The sequence below is a fragment of the Camelina sativa genome, chromosome 14 (assembly GCF_000633955.1).
Source record: "Camelina sativa cultivar DH55 chromosome 14, Cs, whole genome shotgun sequence".
Taxonomy (NCBI): domain Eukaryota; kingdom Viridiplantae; phylum Streptophyta; class Magnoliopsida; order Brassicales; family Brassicaceae; genus Camelina; species Camelina sativa.
In genome coordinates this window covers 27,244,327-27,268,436 of record NC_025698.1, presented here as the reverse complement: position 1 = coordinate 27,268,436, position 24,110 = coordinate 27,244,327, and the positions used below count along the sequence as shown (strand labels likewise).

The following is a 24,110-nucleotide window of genomic DNA, read 5'->3' as shown; positions in this document are numbered from 1 at the left end:
CCCTATCTACAAGTATCCCTTCTGCTTCCATTTTAACAAGAAGTTCACCAAAGGGTCGCCAAAACTCATGGTAAAAGTCTAACATTGTTCTTCCCGATATTAGCTTTCCATCAAGGCGCCATTCTTTCAGTTGTAGTTTCTTTGACATGCTTTCGTAAAGCTTTAGTGTGCTTATCGCATCCAAGGCAGAGTATGAAATCCAAGCCTCTCGATCTTCTCGCTGAAGCTCTTCAACAGGGGGAATGACAACCATCTTCCCTTCTGATCCATCTTTTTTCAGTTTTCTCTTGCCAAAAATAGTCTTCATCGAAATTTTACCAAGGAACTCTGCTTCCTCTTTCGTCTGTGTGGCCCCAAGAACTTTTGGGTCACTTGTAAGCGCTTCAAGTGAATAACCACCCTCTGTCCGTCGTGCAGAATCCCATAATCGTGCCATGTGCATAGTGTCGGCATGAAAACCAGAAATTTCAATTCCATGGTTCCTAATGATGTGGCTATCGAAACTGTAGTTGTGCCAGACCTGAAACGAAGAAAGCCAACCTATAAGGGTTTCATGAAAGGAAAGGATAGCTAAAAAGTGTTCACAGTAAAAGCACACAACAAGAAAGTGGAATAAGATTTAGAATGATCCAGAAAATGCAAATGTCACAGAATATGAAGAAACAATCAAGATGTAGTTTACATCAAGAAAGGGAAAGGTTTAAAAACTTACTTTTTTGATATCAGAGTCTTCAAAATACGATTTAAACTCGGCCAACACCTCCCTGCCATTTTCACCAAGAACATCAACCCAGATACACGACTTTCCATTACCAAAATCTGCTTCTGGGCCACAGTAGATACTGAAACATATTAATTCACCATGGTTGACAGGAGTTTCTTCCTTCACCTCAATCCCGGACACCTATAAGCATTGAATAATCAGAAAGAACGAAGTTTCGTAAGAAAAACAGTTTGCCAATTGCATAAATATGTCTCAACTGTAATGATGGCAACGTAAACAGAAAAATGCAGCACACCTCTGTATCGCAAGAATGAACAAGATTCCTATACTGATTCACAAGCTTAGCTACGGTACTTTTTGCAGCGGTTACATTATCAACAACGAGAACCTTATCATATATTTTCCCAAGGTTTTCACGGACTTTCGAAGTGTCACTGCTTTTCTCCACTTTGGAAATGGTATCAGTATTCTCACTGCTGATTTTGGTACCAGAAGACTTCCCGCTGCTTCTACGAGGTCTCAGTTTTTCCTCTCCTTTAGGATTTACATTAATACTTGCCACAACCTCTAAACTCTTGCTTGGCAATGTCACAACAGGTCTAGATGGCGTAACGCCAATCGATTCTGTATCGAGTGTAGCAGCAGTACCATTACCTCTGCGCTTGAAACCAGAATCAATCTTCTGAGAGGTTTCATAAGTCGGAGCATTAGATACAACTGGGAAAGAGCCATTGAGATAACAACTGTCGTCAACGTTTCTAGCAATTTGACCATTTCTTTCCCTAACCTTCTTCGCTTCTTCTCTCCAAGCACTAACATCACCAGGAACTCGATGAGTTTCAGCTACTTCCGACTGGTTTCCCACCTTGATAATCTCTGGAACCATTCTAAGCTCATTTTGTTTTTGAGTAACGGGTTCTAACCTGCTTTGGTCTAGGCTCAGTTTGTTCTTGTGGGGGTTTGTTTGTTCCAGGCTCAGCTCATTTTCCCTCCAAGCACTAACACTCTCAGGAACTAGATGAGTCTCAGCTACTTCAGACTGGTTTCCCACCTTGATAATCTTTGGAACCATTCTTACCCTGTTAGATTCTGATCGAAGTTCCCATTCCCCATTGAACACAACAGAAGATGAGCGTTGCTGACCCGAATGTTGAAATCCCTGACAAACTGTAGTAGTCGAATAACCAACATTTCCCTCAGTGGAAGCTACTCTCCTGAAGAAAATTCATAAAGCAGTCACAATCAGAGCTTGCAAACCAAACAAACACAAGAACAAAAACTGAGCCCAGAACAAAGCAGGTTGAAACCTCATACTCATAAACAAAATGAGCTTAAAAACAGAGCAAATTAATCCATAAGCAAGTAAGCCTAGAGGCTAGAACAGAGCAAATTAGACAATAATCAAGTTAAAAATTGAGCATAAAAGAGAGCAGGTTAATTGATAATCAAGTAGAATTGAGCCTAGAACAGAGTAGGTTAATCGATTATCAAGTGTAGTCTCGAAGAACCCATTTACTAAAAAACCTTGAGAAAGATAAAGTGCAAACCTTTGAAGGGTTATACGGCGGGGGACGAGGAAGGAAGGAACCGAAGGAGAAGAGAAGCGAGAGGAACGAGAAAGCAAGGAAGAGGAAGGAGAAAAGTGGCGGCGAAGAAGAGGGTTATTGTGGGAGGTAAGAGAAACCCCCATGGCCNCGTTGCTGACCCGAATGTTGAAATCCCTGACAAACTGTAGTAGTCGAGTAACCAACATTTCCCTCAGTGGAAGCTACTCTCCTGAAGAAAATTCATAAAGCAGTCACAATCAGAGCTTGCAAGCCAAACAAACACAAGAACAAACTGAGCCCAGAACAAAGCAGGTTGAAACCCAATACTCATAAACAAAAAATGACATTAAAAACAGGGCAAATCAATCCATAAGCAACTAAACTGAGCCTAGAACAGAGTAAATTACTCGATTTGAAGGGTTGTACGGCGAGGGAGGAGGAAGGAAGGAACCGGCGAAGAAGAAGAGAAGCGAGAGGAACGAGAAAGCAAGGAAGAGGAAGGAGAAAAGTGGCGGCGAAGAAGAGGGTTATTGTGGGAGGTAAGAGAAACCCCCATGGCCATTATAAGACAACTTAATCTACCCAGCTTGAACTCGTCGGAGATAAGGGATATATAAGGGTTTATGGAGGCGAGTTTTGTCGTGATTCAAGCAAGTGGGTCTGCCTGAGAAGGAAAGCTAAGAGGAGCACAAGATTATTGTGGCCATCGCTTCAGAGAAGACGCACTGTGTCCCTTAAACCCTTGTTTCTATATATTTTTTTTTTAATTACTGTAATCATTTTCTATGTTAATTATATACTACTAAGCATAGTCTATAACATAAGATAAAGTTATCATTTTTCTATGAAAGAAGTTTCGAATTATGAAAAATACTAGCTAAACCTTTGTATTCATCGCTTTCCCACTCAACCAATCAGAATATTTTATCTAATATTTTATTTAAAAAATAAATCAAAATTAAATTGAAAAGCAAAACTAATTAAAGAAACAAATTTTGTATACTTCTATTTGAAGAAAGTTAAATATTGTTTTGGTTTAGATTTTACAATTAAATGAAGTTATATATCGGTTTGGGTTTATAATGAGAATTAGAGTTTAGATTTTATAATTAAAACGAAATTATATGTCGGTTTGGGTTTACAAATGAGGTGGTTAGGGTTTAGATTTTACAATTAGAACAAAATTATATGTCGGTTTGGGTTTACAAATGAGATATTAGGCTTTAGATTTTACAATTAAAACGAAATTATATGTCAGTTTGGGTTTACAAATGAGATTGTTAGGGTTTAGATTTAACAATTAGAGCGAAAGTATATATCAGTTTGGGTTTACAAATGAGATGGTTTGAGTTTACAAATAAGATGGTTAAAGTTTAGATTTTACAATTACAACAAAATTATATATCGGTTTGGGTTTATAAAAAAGCGGTTTAAGTTTCTAATTTTATAATAAATATGTACATAATTTATTTCTTTATTCTATAAAGGGGTGAATGAAGATGTTCACCCAAGTATTACTCTCGAATTATTAGGTGTGTATCCCTTTCTGTTTGGCCATTATCTTCTTCTATTAAACAGAAACAATACCCTCACTTCACTTAATTTAAACCTTGAACTATAATGATTTAAGTAAAATTATTAACCTTTAAGTTGAAAAGGTTACTCTGTCCGGATGGACTCATGGACACATGACACATCATGAGGAAGAAGGCAAGCAGCTCATAAGTGGATCTAAAGCAATTACACGTACACTTAAGTCTTACCCATAGAATAGAAGTTGAAGCTGAGGCCTTCAAGAGCAGTTGTGTTGGCGATTAAGAAGAAATTGGGATATATGGACTATTATGGAAAATCATTTTTAAAAATTGGAATTTCACTATTTAGGTTTCAGATTTAAAACTAAAAGATTTTGAGTGAAAATTGTGGATAAAACAAACTAAACTATTAATGAATTAAAAACATTTTATTTTCAAAATGAACAACAATACGTCATATACCAATTTTGATTTTAATGTAAAAACGGTCTATAATCCTTAAAAAAAATGTAATTGATCACAAAGCATAATTCACGAATAATAGATAGAAATGGTGATTTTATATCAAAAGCGTTTTGTCCTTCCACCATCGCAACGACTCATCATATCCTAATCCGAAGATATGAACATAAATACACCATTTTATCGGGAGTTTGACAGCAAACCATCACAAATCCATTGGGCGCCTAAAAGCATGTGCATTGGTAGAGACTCAAATGAATCTCTCACTAATATAATATTAGTTATTTTAGTGTAGAGAAATTCGAGAATTTTTGATTAATTTTGTATGTCCATTGGTGTGAGAAATCCAATGAGTTTCTCATTCTTACAATATTATTATTTTTAATATAACTTTATATTTTAAGATAATTTTATTTGAATATTTATTTTATTATTTTGTATTTTATCTTAAATAATATTTTATAAACAAACTAAATTATTTATTAAATATATTTAATTTTATTAATTAGTTATATTTTATATAATATCAACTAATATTACTTTAAAATAATATGAACTAAATAATATTATGCAAAATAGAACTTGTTAAATAGCTAGTTTTATTTTATGATTTATAAAAAATAAAAAATAACAAATAATAACAAATAATAACAAATAAACTGTTTAATTAAGATTTTAATTTTTTTGTGGAGTTAATTTATTATAACAAATTCTAACAACTTAGAAAGTGACATGTGTCACATGAGGAATGGATCTTATGAGTTTCCTTGAGAATCGATTCTCCTTCTTTGTTATTAAAATATTATTAATTTTTTCTTTTTGATTTATTTTTATTCTGAGAAATTCAGTGAAAACCTATAAATGCACATGACGTAAACTACCGCTTTATTACNGATGGCGTAACGTCAATCGATTCTGTATTGAGTGTAGCAGCAGTACCGCTACCTCTGGGATTGAAACCAGAATCAATCTTCTGAGAGGTTTCAATAGTCGGAGCATTAGATATAACTGGGACAGAGCCGTTGAGATAACAACTGTCATCGAGGTTTCTAGCAATTTGACAATTTCTTTCCCTAACCTTCTTCGCTTCTTCTCTCCAAGCACTAACACCACCAGGAACTCGATGAGTTTCAGCTACTTCCGATTGGTTTCCCACCTTGGTAATCTCTGGAACCATTCTAAGCTCATTTTGCTTTTGAGTAACGGGTTTTAACCTGCTTTGTTCTAGGCTCAGCTCATTTTCCCTCCAAGCACTAACACTCTCAGGGACTCGATGAGTCTCAGCTACATCCGACTGGCTTCCCACCTTGATAATCTTTGGAACCATTCTTACCCTGTTAGATTCTGATCGAAGTTCCCATTCCCCATTGAAAACAACAGAAGATGAGCGTTGCTGACCCGAATGTTGAAATCCCTGACAAACTGTAGTAGTCGAGTAACCAACATTTCCCTCAGTGGAAGCTACTCTCCTGAAGAAAATTCATAAAGCAGTCACAATCAGAGCTTGCAAGCCAAACAAACACAAGAACAAACTGAGCCCAGAACAAAGCAGGTTGAAACCCAATACTCATAAACAAAAAATGACATTAAAAACAGGGCAAATCAATCCATAAGCAACTAAACTGAGCCTAGAACAGAGTAAATTACTCGATTTGAAGGGTTGTACGGCGAGGGAGGAGGAAGGAAGGAACCGGCGAAGAAGAAGAGAAGCGAGAGGAACGAGAAAGCAAGGAAGAGGAAGGAGAAAAGTGGCGGCGAAGAAGAGGGTTATTGTGGGAGGTAAGAGAAACCCCCATGGCCATTATAAGACAACTTAATCTACCCAGCTTGAACTCGTCGGAGATAAGGGATATATAAGGGTTTATGGAGGCGAGTTTTGTCGTGATTCAAGCAAGTGGGTCTGCCTGAGAAGGAAAGCTAAGAGGAGCACAAGATTATTGTGGCCATCGCTTCAGAGAAGACGCACTGTGTCCCTTAAACCCTTGTTTCTATATATTTTTTTTTTAATTACTGTAATCATTTTCTATGTTAATTATATACTACTAAGCATAGTCTATAACATAAGATAAAGTTATCATTTTTCTATGAAAGAAGTTTCGAATTATGAAAAATACTAGCTAAACCTTTGTATTCATCGCTTTCCCACTCAACCAATCAGAATATTTTATCTAATATTTTATTTAAAAAATAAATCAAAATTAAATTGAAAAGCAAAACTAATTAAAGAAACAAATTTTGTATACTTCTATTTGAAGAAAGTTAAATATTGTTTTGGTTTAGATTTTACAATTAAATGAAGTTATATATCGGTTTGGGTTTATAATGAGAATTAGAGTTTAGATTTTATAATTAAAACGAAATTATATGTCGGTTTGGGTTTACAAATGAGGTGGTTAGGGTTTAGATTTTACAATTAGAACAAAATTATATGTCGGTTTGGGTTTACAAATGAGATATTAGGCTTTAGATTTTACAATTAAAACGAAATTATATGTCAGTTTGGGTTTACAAATGAGATTGTTAGGGTTTAGATTTAACAATTAGAGCGAAAGTATATATCAGTTTGGGTTTACAAATGAGATGGTTTGAGTTTACAAATAAGATGGTTAAAGTTTAGATTTTACAATTACAACAAAATTATATATCGGTTTGGGTTTATAAAAAAGCGGTTTAAGTTTCTAATTTTATAATAAATATGTACATAATTTATTTCTTTATTCTATAAAGGGGTGAATGAAGATGTTCACCCAAGTATTACTCTCGAATTATTAGGTGTGTATCCCTTTCTGTTTGGCCATTATCTTCTTCTATTAAACAGAAACAATACCCTCACTTCACTTAATTTAAACCTTGAACTATAATGATTTAAGTAAAATTATTAACCTTTAAGTTGAAAAGGTTACTCTGTCCGGATGGACTCATGGACACATGACACATCATGAGGAAGAAGGCAAGCAGCTCATAAGTGGATCTAAAGCAATTACACGTACACTTAAGTCTTACCCATAGAATAGAAGTTGAAGCTGAGGCCTTCAAGAGCAGTTGTGTTGGCGATTAAGAAGAAATTGGGATATATGGACTATTATGGAAAATCATTTTTAAAAATTGGAATTTCACTATTTAGGTTTCAGATTTAAAACTAAAAGATTTTGAGTGAAAATTGTGGATAAAACAAACTAAACTATTAATGAATTAAAAACATTTTATTTTCAAAATGAACAACAATACGTCATATACCAATTTTGATTTTAATGTAAAAACGGTCTATAATCCTTAAAAAAAATGTAATTGATCACAAAGCATAATTCACGAATAATAGATAGAAATGGTGATTTTATATCAAAAGCGTTTTGTCCTTCCACCATCGCAACGACTCATCATATCCTAATCCGAAGATATGAACATAAATACACCATTTTATCGGGAGTTTGACAGCAAACCATCACAAATCCATTGGGCGCCTAAAAGCATGTGCATTGGTAGAGACTCAAATGAATCTCTCACTAATATAATATTAGTTATTTTAGTGTAGAGAAATTCGAGAATTTTTGATTAATTTTGTATGTCCATTGGTGTGAGAAATCCAATGAGTTTCTCATTCTTACAATATTATTATTTTTAATATAACTTTATATTTTAAGATAATTTTATTTGAATATTTATTTTATTATTTTGTATTTTATCTTAAATAATATTTTATAAACAAACTAAATTATTTATTAAATATATTTAATTTTATTAATTAGTTATATTTTATATAATATCAACTAATATTACTTTAAAATAATATGAACTAAATAATATTATGCAAAATAGAACTTGTTAAATAGCTAGTTTTATTTTATGATTTATAAAAAATAAAAAATAACAAATAATAACAAATAATAACAAATAAACTGTTTAATTAAGATTTTAATTTTTTTGTGGAGTTAATTTATTATAACAAATTCTAACAACTTAGAAAGTGACATGTGTCACATGAGGAATGGATCTTATGAGTTTCCTTGAGAATCGATTCTCCTTCTTTGTTATTAAAATATTATTAATTTTTTCTTTTTGATTTATTTTTATTCTGAGAAATTCAGTGAAAACCTATAAATGCACATGACGTAAACTACCGCTTTATTACTCATATATTGACATGACTGATATTTGATTGCCATTCTGAAAAGTTTCATCATGCATTGACCTAAACTACAGCTTTACTACTCATATATTGACATGACTGATATTTGATTGCCATTCTGAAAAGTTTCATCATTGCATAACGTTAAGAGCAAACTCATTGCACATACTCAAATTAGTGTCTCTAACTTTTAATAATATTAAAAATAATATTAATCTAAGTTTTGATCTTCATCCTCTTGATTTTATTTTTTCTCCTCCCATTAGTCATCCCTAAATATGGGTGTCGTATATAATTTTTATTAAAAATGTTTTTAAGTAGAGAAACAGAGGAAAGTGGACAAGAAGAAAGAGGAGAATAAGAAGAATATGAAGAACTGAAGCAAATTACATTAAGGCTGTTTGAACTGAGCAACAGTTACCATCCACCATTAGATTTAATTTTAGTTGCCAGAATATTCCTAGATGCTTGTCCCATTCCTCTACTATCATTGCTCCTTTGCTGCTTCCCGTTTTATCCTATCATAATAGAAGTACTTTATGGTGTGAATAAAAGTAACTAGAATGGAAGTACTTTATCGTGTGAGACAGAGCACTTTCACCTGCAAGCCAATAAGTCCATTTGAAGTAAGGAACTAGGATTTGGAGGTAACAACATTTTCACCTGCAAGCCAATAAGTCCAAAAACACATTTAACCAACAAGAAGTAAGGAGGTGATGTTCAACATACCAAAAAACAAAAGAAACTCTGCAATGTCACAAAGCCCACAGCTCAGGAAGAGGAGAAACACACTTCAAAATGCAGAGCATGTAAGCTTGTCAAAGGGCTAAGCATAGCATGTAATTTTGTTTACCTTGCCATTGTTTAACGTTTTCTAGACATAATCTTATGGCCAAAAACAGAATGCACTCCCAACCTTAATGAAGCAATAGCCAAAGAGAACCATCAATAGCCAAAGAGAACCATCAAACATGTACAATCCCTCGAGTTCACAACTCTAAAATAATCCTTATGAACAGCCGCAAGCAAACCTATCATCATCACCAAATCACAAATGAAAACGCCACATACACATGGAAACAACAAACATTAAAGCCAAGAAGATTGTCACAAAGTTAAATACCATCGCCACGGTTATTAGTACGGCCAAGCTTGTAACTGAGATAAACAGCGTCACCAAGTCGCTTCTCATACATATTAACAAGCTCTTCGTTCGCTTGTATCAATAAAAGGCTTACTGTAAAGTATCACATTTATGCATGTCTAAGAATGTTATCGGTTGTGCCCATCGTCCTACTCTATTAAAGCGGCTAACCCCAGAAACTCCATAGCCTCGATCATCGTCTTGAGCTTCCTCTTGAAGCCCAACATCTGCAGGACTAACTGAGTCTGCGCACAAATAAGACCAAAAAACCAATCACACCTCTGCTTATAAACTATCATCCAACAGAACAAGATTGTATCTAAGAGACTCTTCTCTAAGCAGAACATATAAAAACTTCAATTTTCACCCCCAATGAACCCTAAAATCACTGATCCTAATAGTCCAATGTACAATAGACTGATGCATCTCTTTTCTAATCCGTAAATTTCACCATGTCTACATAAAAGTTACAACCTTTGCAACTCTGAATCTCTAACGACTTCAAATTGTGAATTTGCAATTGCCCAGATTTAGTGGAATTCACAAATCAAATGAGCTATTCAAGATAAATTTTCCATAGTTATTCATATCCAATGAAACCAACCTAAAACTCGTTTAACCAAATCTTTCTAAATCACTACCAATATATGTATATCACTAATTCAATCAAAACCAGCAGAAACTGCACAAAAAAACCTATCTGGAATCCTAGAAAAACAAACAGAGACAGAAGAAGAAAGAGAAGAGAAGTACCCAAAACAGAGCATAGTTTTTGGACAGCCATGGAAGCAGGAGAAGGAGCTTTGCCAGTGAAAGTCCCCTTGCAGAGGTCGTAAAACTCTTGCACTCTGGGAGAGAAGAATTCTCCTGATTCCTTGACGCCATGTGAAAGTCTTTCTTGTTAACCAGTTTCAACAAAACCTTTTCACCAGCTTTGAACAATATAGATCGGGTAATCATCACCAATATAGATCAAATCATCATCATCAAAGTTTCCATCAAAGTTTCGATCGTTTTGATTTTGTCGAAGATAAAAACAAAAAAAACAAAAAAACAAAACAAAACGTAACCAATAAAAAAGTGACACATTTATTGACTCTGAGGATCTAAAATGATGTGGGCAGAGACCTGTGTCTCAGAAATATTAGGATTAAAAACTTTATTTTTTTAATTATATTACTAAAAAAATAAAAGACATCCCGTGGGATGGGAATGCTCTAATGCTTTACTTGTAAAAAATCATTCTGCCACCAAGTGACTGAAATTGTAAAATTATTTCGCAGTAAAAGATGTAAAAATCATTCTGCCAATAACGTAATAATAAAATTATTTAATTGTATTGACTGAAATGTAATGTAAAAATCATGCTGCCGAGTCTCTACCTGTCAACATTATTGTCTATTCTTGTTTTGAAAGAAAATATTAACAACAAAACAATTTCTCATACCCTTTTTATCAAAATAATTTCTCAATCAATCGTAAAATGACAATACATCAAAACAATTTCTCAATCAATCCTAAAAAGACAATATTATTTTTAATAAAAATTATTAAAAATTAAATATAATTAAAGCAGTAAGTGTTCAACGAAAAATACACTGAAAAATACACTAGCTGAGTGCATTTTTATTAATTTAGTGGAGTGAGAGTGAGTTGCTTCAGTCTCTCCTCTGCACATCCATCATTCAACACAAATTTGCATCACTCTTTTTCCAAGTCTCTGTTTTTTTTTCTACTTTCAAAATCCCTAATTTAGCTTGAGAGATGAAGAACGCATCGCCATCGTCGAATCTTCTCACTGAAGAGAGAGAAGAAGTCATTGTGTCTGAGAAAGGCCGTTGCTTGAGGAAAACACATTTCCTAAAGCCCTTTGTTACTTCCATCGATGACGACGGTACTGTAGCTGAGCTTCCCCATTGTGGTGATCCACGTCTCTCTGTTTCTTCTTCGGAGCTCAAGAGCTTGTCTTCTCGGATTTGCTTCTCTGGATTTTGGTCTGCAAATCATCGTTTCGTATCCTGGCTTAAAAAAATGGAAGCTTTACACGCACCCACCTGGAGAAAAGCTGGGATTTATGAAGCAATTAAGGCATCCACTTACAAGATCAGTAAAAACCCGTCTCTGCTTGTCTCCATTGCTAAGAAATGGTGTCCTGAAACCAAATCTTTTGTCTTTCCTTGGGGTGAAGCAACGATAACGTTAGAGGATGTAATGGTGCTTTTAGGGTTTTCTGTTTTGGGCTCTCCGATCTTTGCCCCTTTAGAAAGCTCGGAGATGAGATATGCCATAGAGAAACTGGAGAAAGTAAGACTAGAGAATCTAAACAAGAATATGTGTGTGAGGAAAGGATCATGGATTTCTAGCTTCTTAGGTAAAGGTGATCAACTTGAGCATGAAGCTTTTCTTGCATTGTGGCTTTCCCATTTCGTTTTTCCAGATAAGTATCGTCCTTCTGTTTCTGTAAAGACTCTCCCAGTCGCTGTTCGTTTGGCTAGAGGTGAAAGGGTTGCTCTTGCTCCTGCTGTTCTCGCAAGACTTTACAAAGATTTGGGTGAAATTTCGAGAGATAAGTCCACTAAAAATCTTTATTTCCAGTCTCTGTTTAAGTTACTTCAAGTTTGGACATGGGAGAGGTTTAAGAAGTTGAGACCAGAAGCTAAAGAGATACCTAAAGGCGAACCAAGACTTTCTCGGTGGGACCGTCTGCAAAGGAAAACTGAGGATGTGAGGCTGAGTTTTGATGATTTTGAGTGGCGTCCTTATACGAAGCCGTTAACTAATTGGAACCCTCCTCGTTTTTATGTTGAAGAATCTATGTGGGTGACTGTTGATGACAAACTTGAAGATGAGTTTGTTTCGTTTGCTCGTTGTGTGAGGAGTTCTCAGCTTGTTGGGATTGGTTTTGTAGAGGATTACTATCCTAATCGTGTTGCAATGCAATTCGGGATGGCTCAAGATTGTCCTGGTTTGGTTACTCGTCGTCACAGCAACGTCACAGAAAAGGAAGCATGGGATGATTACAACAAGTCTCTTGATGGTTTCAAGCTGTTCATCCCTTCTCGTCTCTCTACAACTTCTGTTACTGCGAGATACCAAGACTGGTGGCTGAAATCAGTTTCACGGTTTTTGCTTTCCTCAGACTCAACTGAAACTTTCAATTTAAGTAATTCAGTTGTTGATGATGATGATGATAATGTATCTCATAAGGTACTTCCATTGAGTCAAGTGTTTCAGAAGTTGGGAATGGGGTTTCCTGCAAACCTCAGAAGATGTAGGAGTCGTAGAAGAGCTAAGAATCTAAGGTGTAAGATGGAGAAAGACAAGACTAGTAATGGTGATGTATCAGCTTCAACAGAACTGGCACTTAGTCGTTTGTTTCAGAAGGAGTTAGTGAAGAAGAAAATTGAGTGTGTAGGATACAAGAGACGCAAGCGAGCTCGTGAGGATGATGCCAAGTCCAATGATAACATCACTACTGCCCAGAGTATCATTAAATCTAGAGAAATAAATGGAGGAAATGCTTCTGAATCACTTGGAAAAAGAAGTAAACTTGAGGATGATAACAATGGTTCAGAGATTTGTCAAAAGCTTGCTTTTGGAGATAATGAAACTATACCACCACCAGAAATAGAAGAAAGGAATAAAAAGTCTGATGAAACTGGAAGCAAAGCTGGGAAGAATGTGGTTCTGAGCTCATTTGATGATAACACTTCTTCAGATCCTGCTCTTGGTGCTAATAGAGGAGTATATGACATTGTAAAGTCACCACGAGAAACAAGAAAAACCTGTGATGACGACCTTGTTGTATATGGAAGCAATGCATGTATGACTAATGATGGTAGCAGTGAACCAAAGTGTTTGCTCCAAGAAGATGGTGTCATAACTGGAGAAAAGCAGAGATCGGATGAGAACGAAGATGTTGTTGATGATGACAGTTTGATATATAAAAAGTTAGCATTAAAGACAGACAACAATGAGTCCATCCCTTGTCAAAAGCTTGCTAATGAAGATGGTAGCAAGGCATATAAGAGTATGGTTCTTAGTCCACCTGATGAGTCGAACATTCACATCGCTGTAGGGGACGGAAGTCAGGGACAGGACTGTCTGTTTCATGATAATGCCCTCAGAAGTGAAGAAACTAAGAGAAATGATGGTTTTGGTGAGGGTAATGACTCCTACGAAAAGAGATTCCACAAACTGAAAGAGTTGGCATCATCCATAGAAGATCGTATTATTAAGGCACAAAAAAACATGGCATCGTTAATAGAATGGAGAGCCTTAAAACGAAGGAAAATAGCAGCAGCTTATTTAAATTAAGCGTGTTCGATATTGTTTGAGACAGGTAGAATATCAAAGACCAAGCTTACCTGTGTGGTCTTTTGGCTTTAGTATGTTTTGAAGACTAACTTGATGTAATGTAAGTATTTCAACTGTATCTTTTGAACTAAGTTATGAGCTAATATATAGCTTCTTGGTGTGTTGTTTACCAGAGAGAGCCTCCTTTTTTATTTCATCATGTAAAATCTATAAACAAGAAATCTATATGTATTAAAGAGATTCTTAACACACAAAAAAAACATTGGTCGCGTAAGGATCAACTGGTAAAAGGCATAAATTACCACAACATTGTCAACACCATACAGATTTCTAAACTAGGCTTAATAGTTTGATTGTACGAAACTACACATTAATTTAGTTACAAGGAACATTGTTTAGTTTTTTCGAGTATAATACCTAGATAGAGCGTTTGCATTTGCATGCTAATACAGAAAAATGACAAATTTTCATTTGAATATATTGAGTATTGAGATTACAGAACAAGAAGATAGTTTTTATGATCATCATATTGACAAAACAGAGTTGTACGTCTCATATGATATGCTCAGCTTGGTTACTTTCCGTGTTATCTAATTTTCAGTAAATGGAAACTATAAGGTGGACATGAATTTGTGAATACATAGTACAAGACCATTCAATAAATATTGTCTTTAGTCTAGTTGTAAAGATTTAAAATTTGTGAAAGAAACTAGTTATGTAATTAATTATTCAGAAAAAACTTTTACATTTCTTTGGAAATTAATCAATTATTAATTGTGGAACTTTGCTCGTTTGCCATAAAAAAAGCCACTGTTCCATACAGTCAACATTTTTTAGTCTACCCATCTTCAACAAAAGATGCCATCTTTTTTTATTTTCCATTCAAAGTAACTGATCCGCCAAGTCTCCGTCTTTTATCTTCAAAATCCCTAGTTTTGTTGTTTGCTTCTTCATCGTCTCGAGAGATGAAGACCACATCGTCACCGTCACTCACTGAGAGTGAGAATCTTCTCGTTGAAGAGAGAGAGGAGGTCATGGTTTCTAAGAAAGGTTGTTCCTTGAGCAAAACCCATTTTCTAAAACCCTTCGTTACCTCCATCGATGGCTGCTCTGTAGCTGAGCTTCCCCGTCGTGAACAAGGACAACGTCTCTCTGTTTCATCTCCGCGGCTTTCCTTCTCTGGGGTTAGGTTTGCACAGCCTCTCTTTGTTTCCTGGCTTGAAAAGTTGGAAGCTTTACACGCACCCACTTGGAGAAAAGCTGGGATCTTTGAAGCAATCAAGGTATCTAAATACAATATCCATGTAAACTCATCTATGATTCTCCCCATTGCTGAGAAATGGTGCCCTGAAACCAAATCTTTCGTCTTCCCTTGGGGTGAAAAGCAACGATAACGCTAGAAGATGTAATGGTGCTTTTAGAGTTTTCTGTTTTAGGTTCTTCTGTTAATGCACCTTTAGAAAGCTTAGAGATGGTAGATTCAGTGAAGAAACTGGAGAGAGCTAGAGTTGAGGTTAAGGGTAAGACTAATAGGGTGAGTCAAGGTCCATGGATTCGGAGCTTCTTTGGTCGAGGTGATCAGTTTGAGCATGAAGCTTTCCTTGCATTCTGGATTTCGTATTTCGTTTTTCCAGATAAATCTTTTTCTATCTCTAGAAAGATTCTCCCAATCGCTGTTCGTTTAGCTAGAGGTGAAAGGATTGCTCTTGCCCCTGCTGTGCTTGCAAGCCTCTACAGAGATTTGGGTGAACTTACCAGAGGTAAGTCCACTAAAAGCCGTAATCTCACGTCTTTGTTTAAATTAGTCAGAGTTTGGACTTGGGAGAGATTCAAGAACTTGAGACCAGAAGCCAAAGAGATACCTAAAGGCGAACCAAGAATTTCTCGATGGGATTTTGTTCGACATAAATCTGAGAATGTGAGATTTGGTTTTGATGATTTTGAGTGGCGTCCTTACACTAAACCGCTTTAAAACTGGAACCCACTCCGGTTTTACCTTGAGGAAGCTATGTGGGTGACTGTTGATGACAAAATTGAAGATGAGTTTGTTTCGTTTGCTCGATGTGTGAGGAGTTCTAAGCTTGTTGGTATTGGTTTTGTAGAGGATTATTATCCTAATCGTGTTGCAATGCAGTTCGGGCTAGGGCAAGATCTGCGTAAGGCTGCGAAATGACATTTTCAGTTTTGTTCAAAAGAGCAATGAGATGTTCAGTGAAGCTTGGGAACGTTTCAAGGGATACACTACCAGATGCCCTCATTATAGTTTCAGCAATGCTTCATTGCTAAGTATACTATATCGAGGTGTGGTCCCTAAAATACGGATGTTGCTGGACACCGCAAGCAATGGTAACTTCCTCAACAAGGATGTCAATGAAGGGTGCGATCTAGTGGAGAACTTGGCTCAATCTGATGGGCATTACAATGAGGAGTACGATCGCATTGTGCGATCTACTGGAGAGGAAGATGCCAAGTACAAGAGAGACATGAAAACCCTCAATGACAAGCTCGATAAGCTTCTCAACCAGCAGCAACATGTTCATGCAATCTCAGTGGAAGAGCAGTTTTTACAACAAGATGGAGAGAATGTTCAGCTAGAGGATATGAACTACATCAACAACCAAGGAGGTTACAACAAAGGGTACAACAACTACAAGCCGAATCCGAATTTGTCATACCGTAACCCGAATGTTGCCAATCCTCAAGACCAACTCTACCCATCAGCAGTTCAAGGGAATCAAGGCCAGCAAAAGCCTTTTGTTCAATACAATCAAGGCTATGCTCCTAAGCAGCAGTATTCTGGTAACTACCACCAACCCATTGCACCACCTGGATTCCAACAACAACAAGGCCCACAGAACCAATCCCAAGAAGCTGAACTCCGCGGCCTAATTCAACAGATGATACAAAACCAAGCATCCGCTACTATGGACAACGCAAACCGGTTTGCCGAGATGAGCAACAAGATCAATATACAACGACTTGACTGCTAAGTATGACTCTCTCAACACCAAGCTGAGATACCTCGAGGGCCACCACAACAACCAACCACCTCCAAAGATCAACCAGCTTCCAGGTAAAGCTGTTCAGAACCCAAAGGACTATGCGACCGCCCAAGCCATCTTTCTTGATGATGACTTTGCGGACTACCTCACTGAGGACAGTGATGTTCAAGATGGGGAGGCTACAGATCATTATGGGATGAATGAGTATCAGTACTACATATCCGAGTACGAACCCGAGCCTTTACCANTGTGCGATCTACTGGAGAGGAAGATGCCAAGTACAAGAGAGACATGAAAACCCTCAATGACAAGCTCGATAAGCTTCTCAACCAGCAGCAACATGTTCATGCAATCTCAGTGGAAGAGCAGTTTTTACAACAAGATGGAGAGAATGTTCAGCTAGAGGATATGAACTACATCAACAACCAAGGAGGTTACAACAAAGGGTACAACAACTACAAGCCGAATCCGAATTTGTCATACCGTAACCCGAATGTTGCCAATCCTCAAGACCAACTCTACCCATCAGCAGTTCAAGGGAATGAAGGCCAGCAAAAGCCTTTTGTTCAATACAATCAAGGCTATGCTCCTAAGCAGCAGTATTCTGGTAACTACCACCAACCCATTGCACCACCTGGATTCCAACAACAACAAGGCCCACAGAACCAATCCCAAGAAGCTGAACTCCGCGGCCTAATTCAACAGATGATACAAAACCAAGCATCCGCTACTATGGACAACGCAAACCGGTTTGCCGAGATGAGCAACAAGATCAATATACAACGACTTGACTGCTAAGTATGACTCTCTCAACACCAAGCTGAGATACCTCGAGGGCCACCACAACAACCAACCACCTCCAAAGATCAACCAGCTTCCAGGTAAAGCTGTTCAGAACCCAAAGGACTATGCGACCGCCCAAGCCATCTTTCTTGATGATGACTTTGAGGACTACCTCACTGAGGACAGTGATGTTCAAGATGGGGAGGCTACAGATCATTATGGGATGAATGAGTATCAGTACTACATATCCGAGTACGAACCCGAGCCTTTACCAGAGGAGACTGATCGAGTTGATGATCGAGCACTTGTTCGAAAATCACAAATCGAAGAACCACCCGAGGCAGAACCCGATGACTCATCCGATGATGGTGATCGGATGATACATTGAGTAGATGTTCAGATGACAGATCAACCTCAACTGCCTGTAGCAGCAGAAGGGGAACTAGAGGAAAAATTCAATGCTGCCCTTGACATCCAACTGGAGGCGCTTGTAGAGCGTATGGCANAGATCAACCAGCTTCCAGGTAAAGCTGTTCAGAACCCAAAGGACTATGCGACCGCCCAAGCCATCTTTCTTGATGATGACTTTGAGGACTACCTCACTGAGGACAGTGATGTTCAAGATGGGGAGGCTACAGATCATTATGGGATGAATGAGTATCAGTACTACATATCCGAGTACGAACCCGAGCCTTTACCAGAGGAGACTGATCGAGTTGATGATCGAGCACTTGTTCGAAAATCACAAATCGAAGAACCACCCGAGGCAGAACCCGATGACTCATCCGATGATGGTGATCGGATGATACATTGAGTAGATGTTCAGATGACAGATCAACCTCAACTGCCTGTAGCAGCAGAAGGGGAACTAGAGGAAAAATTCAATGCTGCCCTTGACATCCAACTGGAGGCGCTTGTAGAGCGTATGGCAAAGCGAAAAGCTCCACCTCCTAAGCTCTTGCCACCACACGAACTTCAAGAGGAAATCACCAAAGAGGCAGCTCGGCTGGAGATTGAGGTTAAGGAAGCTGTCAAGGAGATTGGGTATGAAATTCTCAGGAGTGGAGTGTGCTTAGATCCTGAGCTGCGAATCGAGGAGAAATTGGAGGATCCTGGCTCTTTTACTTTGCCATGCTCAATAGGCAAGCATCTTGAAGAAGTCAACACTACATTTGCTGTGGAACTTGGACAAGACTTGGAGAATCCATTGAATCAGCCTGCTACAGTGGAAAGGATTCCAGAACCTTTCCATCCTAAATCCCATGTTTAAGGAGCATGAAGAGTCAAGCTTAGTGACTTAAAACAAGCTCACTTGGGAGGAAGTCCCAAAGGTATCTTTTATTTTGTTTTAATTCTTACTTATTTATTTTATCTTATTTTCTATTTTTGCATATTTANATATTTACATTTAAAAAAAAAAAAAAAAAAAAAGAGAGAAGAAAGAGAAATTTTAGGGAACCCGAGGCTCTACCCGAATCCATACCCGACGCGCCTGGTCGTGTTCCCTTTTGAGTGGTGAGTGGAGTCCGAATTCTACAGCCCCAAGCCCACTCTCGGTGAAGCCCAAAAAGCCAACCCTCTCTATTTATGAAGCCTCAACCTCACAACTCCATAATTCCCTAAGTTTTCTCTAAACCCTAAACTCTTTGTCTCCCAAATTTCTTCTCTCTCTCAAGAAATCGAGTTTTCTTTGTCTTTGTGGACTAACCCTATTAATCTCGGCCTAGTTTCTGTTTTTACCTTCAAGGATCCACTAATGGCACCAAAGATGAAGACCTACCAAAAGAAGGGGAGCAAATCAACCTCCGCCGCTGCTAGAACCGGAGGTGAAGCCGTCGATGCTCGTGATTCCCAAGGAGGAAGAGACGTTTCGCGTTCCCAACCGTTGAGTGGACGTTTTGCATCCCCAACCCAATGCTCAACCCGATCTTCCACCCGAGAAGGTGCTCGAGCAACCGATCGGGTAGATGCTCGTGTTCTCTCTCCCGACCCAGTAGCTGTTGCAATCCGCCGATCTCCTCGACGTAGGGACCTGTCTACGTCCGATAAAACCGTTACTGATCCTATGGAGGTCGATTCTGATGCTGGTGGAGGAGAACCAGAAAAAATCCAAACCACGCGGTTAAGGAGCAGAATTGCGGTTGCAAGAGGGAAAGCCGTGACCGAGAAGAGGAGCAGAGAGACCACACACGCCAGGCTTTGCGGAGGCTGAAGCAAAAAGAGGTGGAGACTCCGGCCAAGCTCTTCAAAGTCTTCTGCAAGATGAATTTTTTTGGTACCCGTTACCCTCACCGAGAAACGATGAAGCAGTTGGGCATCGCTAGAGAGGTCGAGTTCCTGTTCGACATGTGCCATCTGGGCAAGATGATGCGGGCCAACCTCGAGGCTTATGAGGAGGAGACGGTGCACTTCCTCTCCACGTTGCGGTTACACTTTTTTGAAGACCACCCGACCCTACTACCCGATGGGGGGATCGGGTTCATCACTTTCTCTGTACGAAACAAGGAGTATCAGCTTACATTCAAGGAGATGGAGAAGCTGTATGGTTTCAAGGCTGGGAGTGGAGAAAACATGGAGGTGAGCAAGGAGGAGATGAAGTCCCTATGGCTGACAATAGGCGACAAGCTTCTTTACAAGTCTACAAGCTCCAAATCAGCTCAAATAAGGAGCCCCGTTTTGAGGTATTTTCACAAGTCTCTAGCTTGTAACTTATTCGCTAGGAAGGAGACTGGGAATGTGAACGATCATGAGCTCCAGATGCTAGACATTGCCTTGTGTGGAGTCTTAGCCAATGCTAGGGATGGTACACCGCTAGTAGGGGATGTTGCGGATACTAGGATGGTCTTTGTGCTGCTCGACCAGTTCCTCTACCTGAAGTCTTGGGCAATGAAAACTGAGAGGAGAGATGGAGCTAGAGAGATCTCCATAGGAGGTTTGGTCACACCAATTTTGGTAGCTTGCGATGTGCCCCTAATGGGAGTGGTTCATGAGCCGAGATGACTAGACATCGACTACCTCACATTGGCGAGGTTCTTGGCTTATGAGATGCCAAACGACATGCTGCTCTTCAAGTTTGTCCATCCAACTGTCGTAGCCACCCAAATGATCCTGCCCAATGTCGTGTGCACCAAAATCCGGCTAGGGGATAACATAGACTTCACACCACCTTTGGAGGAGCTATACAACCCGGAAGAGGAGTCCGAGGTAGGAGAGAGAGAGACAACTGGGCAAGAACAGGGAGACAACTCGGATGAGTATGATTTTGAGTAGTATGTGTGCTCTCAAAAGCAACCTGTTGGGGTGAGGGAAGCTCACAAGAGGATCGACTGGCTTAAAAGGATGAACAAGTTCCTAGCCAAGAAAGTAAAAGACCTCACTGGCTCAGTGAAGGTAATGGGAGGACAGATCAAGGAGTTGCAAGACAAGGCAAGCTGTGCCTCAGCTCCCACTTCGGCATATCCACCCACATGGATGGGGAGAAGCGGACAGCTAGGAGGAATTCGAGGATTGACACCTCCAAAGCCTCACAGGACATCCTCCTACGAGCCCCAAGTAAATGAAGATGTCACCAGACCCGACAGATCGCGGAGAAGCCACTCAAATACCTATCTGATGCCTAACCCGGTAGGGTACACGATGCCCTATCCGATGTCCTAGCCGAACACCCAATCTGGGGACCACTCGGATACCTTCCCTATGCCTTACCAGATGCCGTATCAGATGCCCTACTGAATGGACCCTGCAAGCGGTTACATGGGTGATCATTCTGGACCTCTCCCACCATACATGTCATACTACCTGATGCCATACCCGATGAGCTACGAGATGCCTTACCCGATCAACCCTCGAATGCTGGTCCGAGCAAGTGGTCCGTGCACATAACCGAGCTCTCTGATGAGCGAATTCCGGCATCTGCTGAAGCCGGTGACGACCCTGGCTACACGTTGGCGAGCATGGAGGCTGCTACAACCTCTTTCTTCACCAACCCATGAGGTACCACATTCATCCAACCTTTGTAAATAACATTGCATTTAGTTTTATTTCATTTTGTGTGATTCTTGGATTCTTTTTCAGACTTTTATTTACACAGGGACTGTGTAATTTAAGTTTGGGGGAGGGTCCTAGAATGTATATAACATTGTGTTTTATTTTCTTATTTTATTATTTCAAATTTTTGCATGCTAGTTTTATTCATTTGAGTCTGCATCTATGTGTATTGAAAACCCCAAAAAAAAAAAATGTTCATGTAGTTACATTTACATATTAGGATTGAGTCTAGTTTGCTTCATATAGGATTGTTGCATATGCATCTTAGGGTACAATGATTAAAACCACCTTGTTTTAAATCAAACCTTAGGATTGAAGCTATAGCCATTAATCACATTTCATTGTTGCTAGATCAATCTTTGGAAAAAATGAAAAATCTTTTCTTAGAACCTTATGTCTTATGAATGCTTCGTCCACTTGCTTGAACATTGAATCATCTCTATATTATTGGATTTAATTTGAACTTAAATTGTCTTGCTTATGGAATTTGAATACTTGCTCATGCTAACTCTAAAACTCGGGTTAACACTCCATTTTTACCAATCTTTTCGTTTAACCCGATTTGTTTTTCCTACCCTTGAACCCAAACCTTTCTTTCAAACCTTGTTGTGAATTGTTGAGTGAGGCCTTTTCATTGTGTCATAGGTTGTGAAACCTTGAGAGTATTGAGAACGACAAAGAACTGGCTCTTGATTTAGCTAAGTTAGAATCATTTGGACTAGCTAATAGAATCGGTTTTGAAAGATAGGTGGTTAGCATGTTTATTTGGGGTGGGGTTGAGAGAGAAAAAAAAGAAAAGAAGTCCCTAAGTTTCAGTTCAATTAGCTCTACGTAAAAAAAAAAAAAAGAGAAAAAGATCTTGCTATAGTCTCCTAGAAAGAAAGAAAAAAATATATATATACATATTAGGAGTTTAGCAAAGAAAGAAAAAAAGAAAGAAAAAAGAGAGAGCTAGATGTTTAACATTTAGACTTTAGGGATTACAAAAAAAAAAAAGTTAAAATCAAGGTTGTGGGTAGTTTTGTTCTAGGGGGTTTTGATTAAAAAAAAAAAGATGAATGAGAAAAGGGGAGATTATCAAGAGTTAAGCTTTGTCTGCCTAAATTATTCTCAATCTTAGATAGTTTTCACAACTGTCTAACATTCCTTCTTTTGAGAGAAAATCACCCAAAGAATTTGTTTGAAACCACCTTACCAAAAAAGCCTTATCCCTGAAACAGATTGAGCTTGATTCACCTTCCATCTGCAAGAATTCGCCAAACACTTAAATGAATATGAAAGAGATGTTCTTTGGAATTGCAAGTCTTTACTTTTAGTTGGATGTTGAACTAGATCGATGCACAGTAATAAGCATAGAAAAATATTTGTAAGTATGTTGATTGATCTTAGCACCATTAAATTATCTTTAAGGACTATAGCTTGAACTCTTCGCTTAGCATACAAAGGTTATGAGTCCCCGTTTTTCAACCGCACCCTCCTACTTCCTTACTAGAGGACTAGCCAGATTTAAGTTTGGGGGTCTGATAACTCTCTAATTTACATGTTTTAAGCATCACTTTTTGTCCATAATTTGCATTGTTTCTATCCTAAACTTAGCATTTTTAGGTCATTTACTGTAGGAATCCACATTTAGGCCATTTAGGGTGTTGCATTCTTGCATTTGCATAATTTGGATGAAAACAGGTGCTTAAGAGCCGAAAACGGAGAAAAACAAGGTCAAATCCGAGCATTTACCCGAAGGAGCTATGGAGTAGGAAGAACAGTCCGAACACCAACCCGATCGAAGAGGATCTAAGAACATAAAGAACAATCCGAGGACCTACCCGAAGGGCAACCCGAGCACATCCTCGTGCACCCCATCGAGCAGACCCTCGGGCAGGACTGGGAAGCTAGGGTTAATGGGTTTTCATATATAAACCCCCCCTCTTCTTCTTCTCGCCCTAGCACGCCGCATACCCTCAAACCAGAGAGCGAGAGCTTCTGAGAGAGATCTAGAGCGACTCAAACCCTTTTCCACTTTTGTTAGGATTTATTTTATATCTTTTTGTTATTTCTTTAGATTTCTACTTTGTACTCTATTTTCTCTACTATATCTTTCAATACAATGCAATTTTTGTTTATCTTTTTTTCTATGTCTTTTGCAATGATTTCCGATAGTGTAGTAAAGTTTCTAGGGATGGGATAGATGATTTTGTGTTCTTGATCGGTTAGGATGTCTTAGTTTGATTGTTTATGTTTTATAAATTCCCTTCTAGATTGGTGTTCTTAATGTTGTCAACAAACCGAGAGGGTGAGATTAGATCTAAGGTGTTTTACCACCGAGAGGTGTAGATGAAATGCTTGAATCAACCAGTGCTAGAGATTTACTCACTTAGCCTAAGAGATTAGATGAGTAAGGGGTTTATTGACAATAATGAAACGGT

General features: G+C 38.2%; 3 protein-coding genes, 1 long non-coding RNA gene and 1 pseudogene across 4 annotated transcripts in view; 2 read left to right on the top strand and 3 right to left on the bottom strand.

The window, feature by feature from the left end:
* The window catches only part of LOC104742609 (DNA polymerase I A, chloroplastic/mitochondrial), a 6,656-nt gene extending 3,662 nt beyond the window's left edge, over nucleotides 1-2,994 (bottom strand). Inside the window, exons 1-3 of the mRNA XM_010463629.2 lie at nucleotides 2,679-2,994; nucleotides 1,020-1,935; nucleotides 713-904 (exon numbers count right to left, since the gene is read on the bottom strand). Coding sequence (XP_010461931.1) covers nucleotides 713-904; nucleotides 1,020-1,935; nucleotides 2,679-2,833 — 1,263 coding nt within the window. The 5' untranslated portion in view covers nucleotides 2,834-2,994. The remainder of the gene's footprint in view (nucleotides 1-712; nucleotides 905-1,019; nucleotides 1,936-2,678) is intronic.
* On the bottom strand, nucleotides 5,146-6,247 carry LOC104744030 (DNA polymerase I A, chloroplastic/mitochondrial-like). Its single transcript, XM_010465059.2, has 2 exons — nucleotides 5,916-6,247; nucleotides 5,146-5,737 (listed from the first exon to the last, which is right to left on the bottom strand). The coding sequence occupies exons 1-2, from the start codon at nucleotides 6,068-6,070 to the stop codon at nucleotides 5,146-5,148; spliced, it is 747 nt and encodes a 248-aa protein (XP_010463361.1). The 5' UTR covers nucleotides 6,071-6,247.
* On the bottom strand, nucleotides 8,657-10,630 carry LOC104742608. The gene is made up of 5 exons (XR_760556.2): nucleotides 10,292-10,630; nucleotides 9,518-9,783; nucleotides 9,248-9,425; nucleotides 8,996-9,057; nucleotides 8,657-8,912 (listed from the first exon to the last, which is right to left on the bottom strand). It is a non-coding gene; the product is annotated as an uncharacterized LOC104742608 (long non-coding RNA).
* LOC104742607 lies at nucleotides 11,234-13,888 on the top strand. Its single transcript, XM_010463628.1, has one exon. The coding sequence runs from the start codon at nucleotides 11,303-11,305 to the stop codon at nucleotides 13,853-13,855; it is 2,553 nt and encodes an 850-aa protein (XP_010461930.1). The 5' UTR covers nucleotides 11,234-11,302; the 3' UTR covers nucleotides 13,856-13,888.
* On the top strand, nucleotides 14,723-16,179 carry LOC104742606 (annotated as a pseudogene).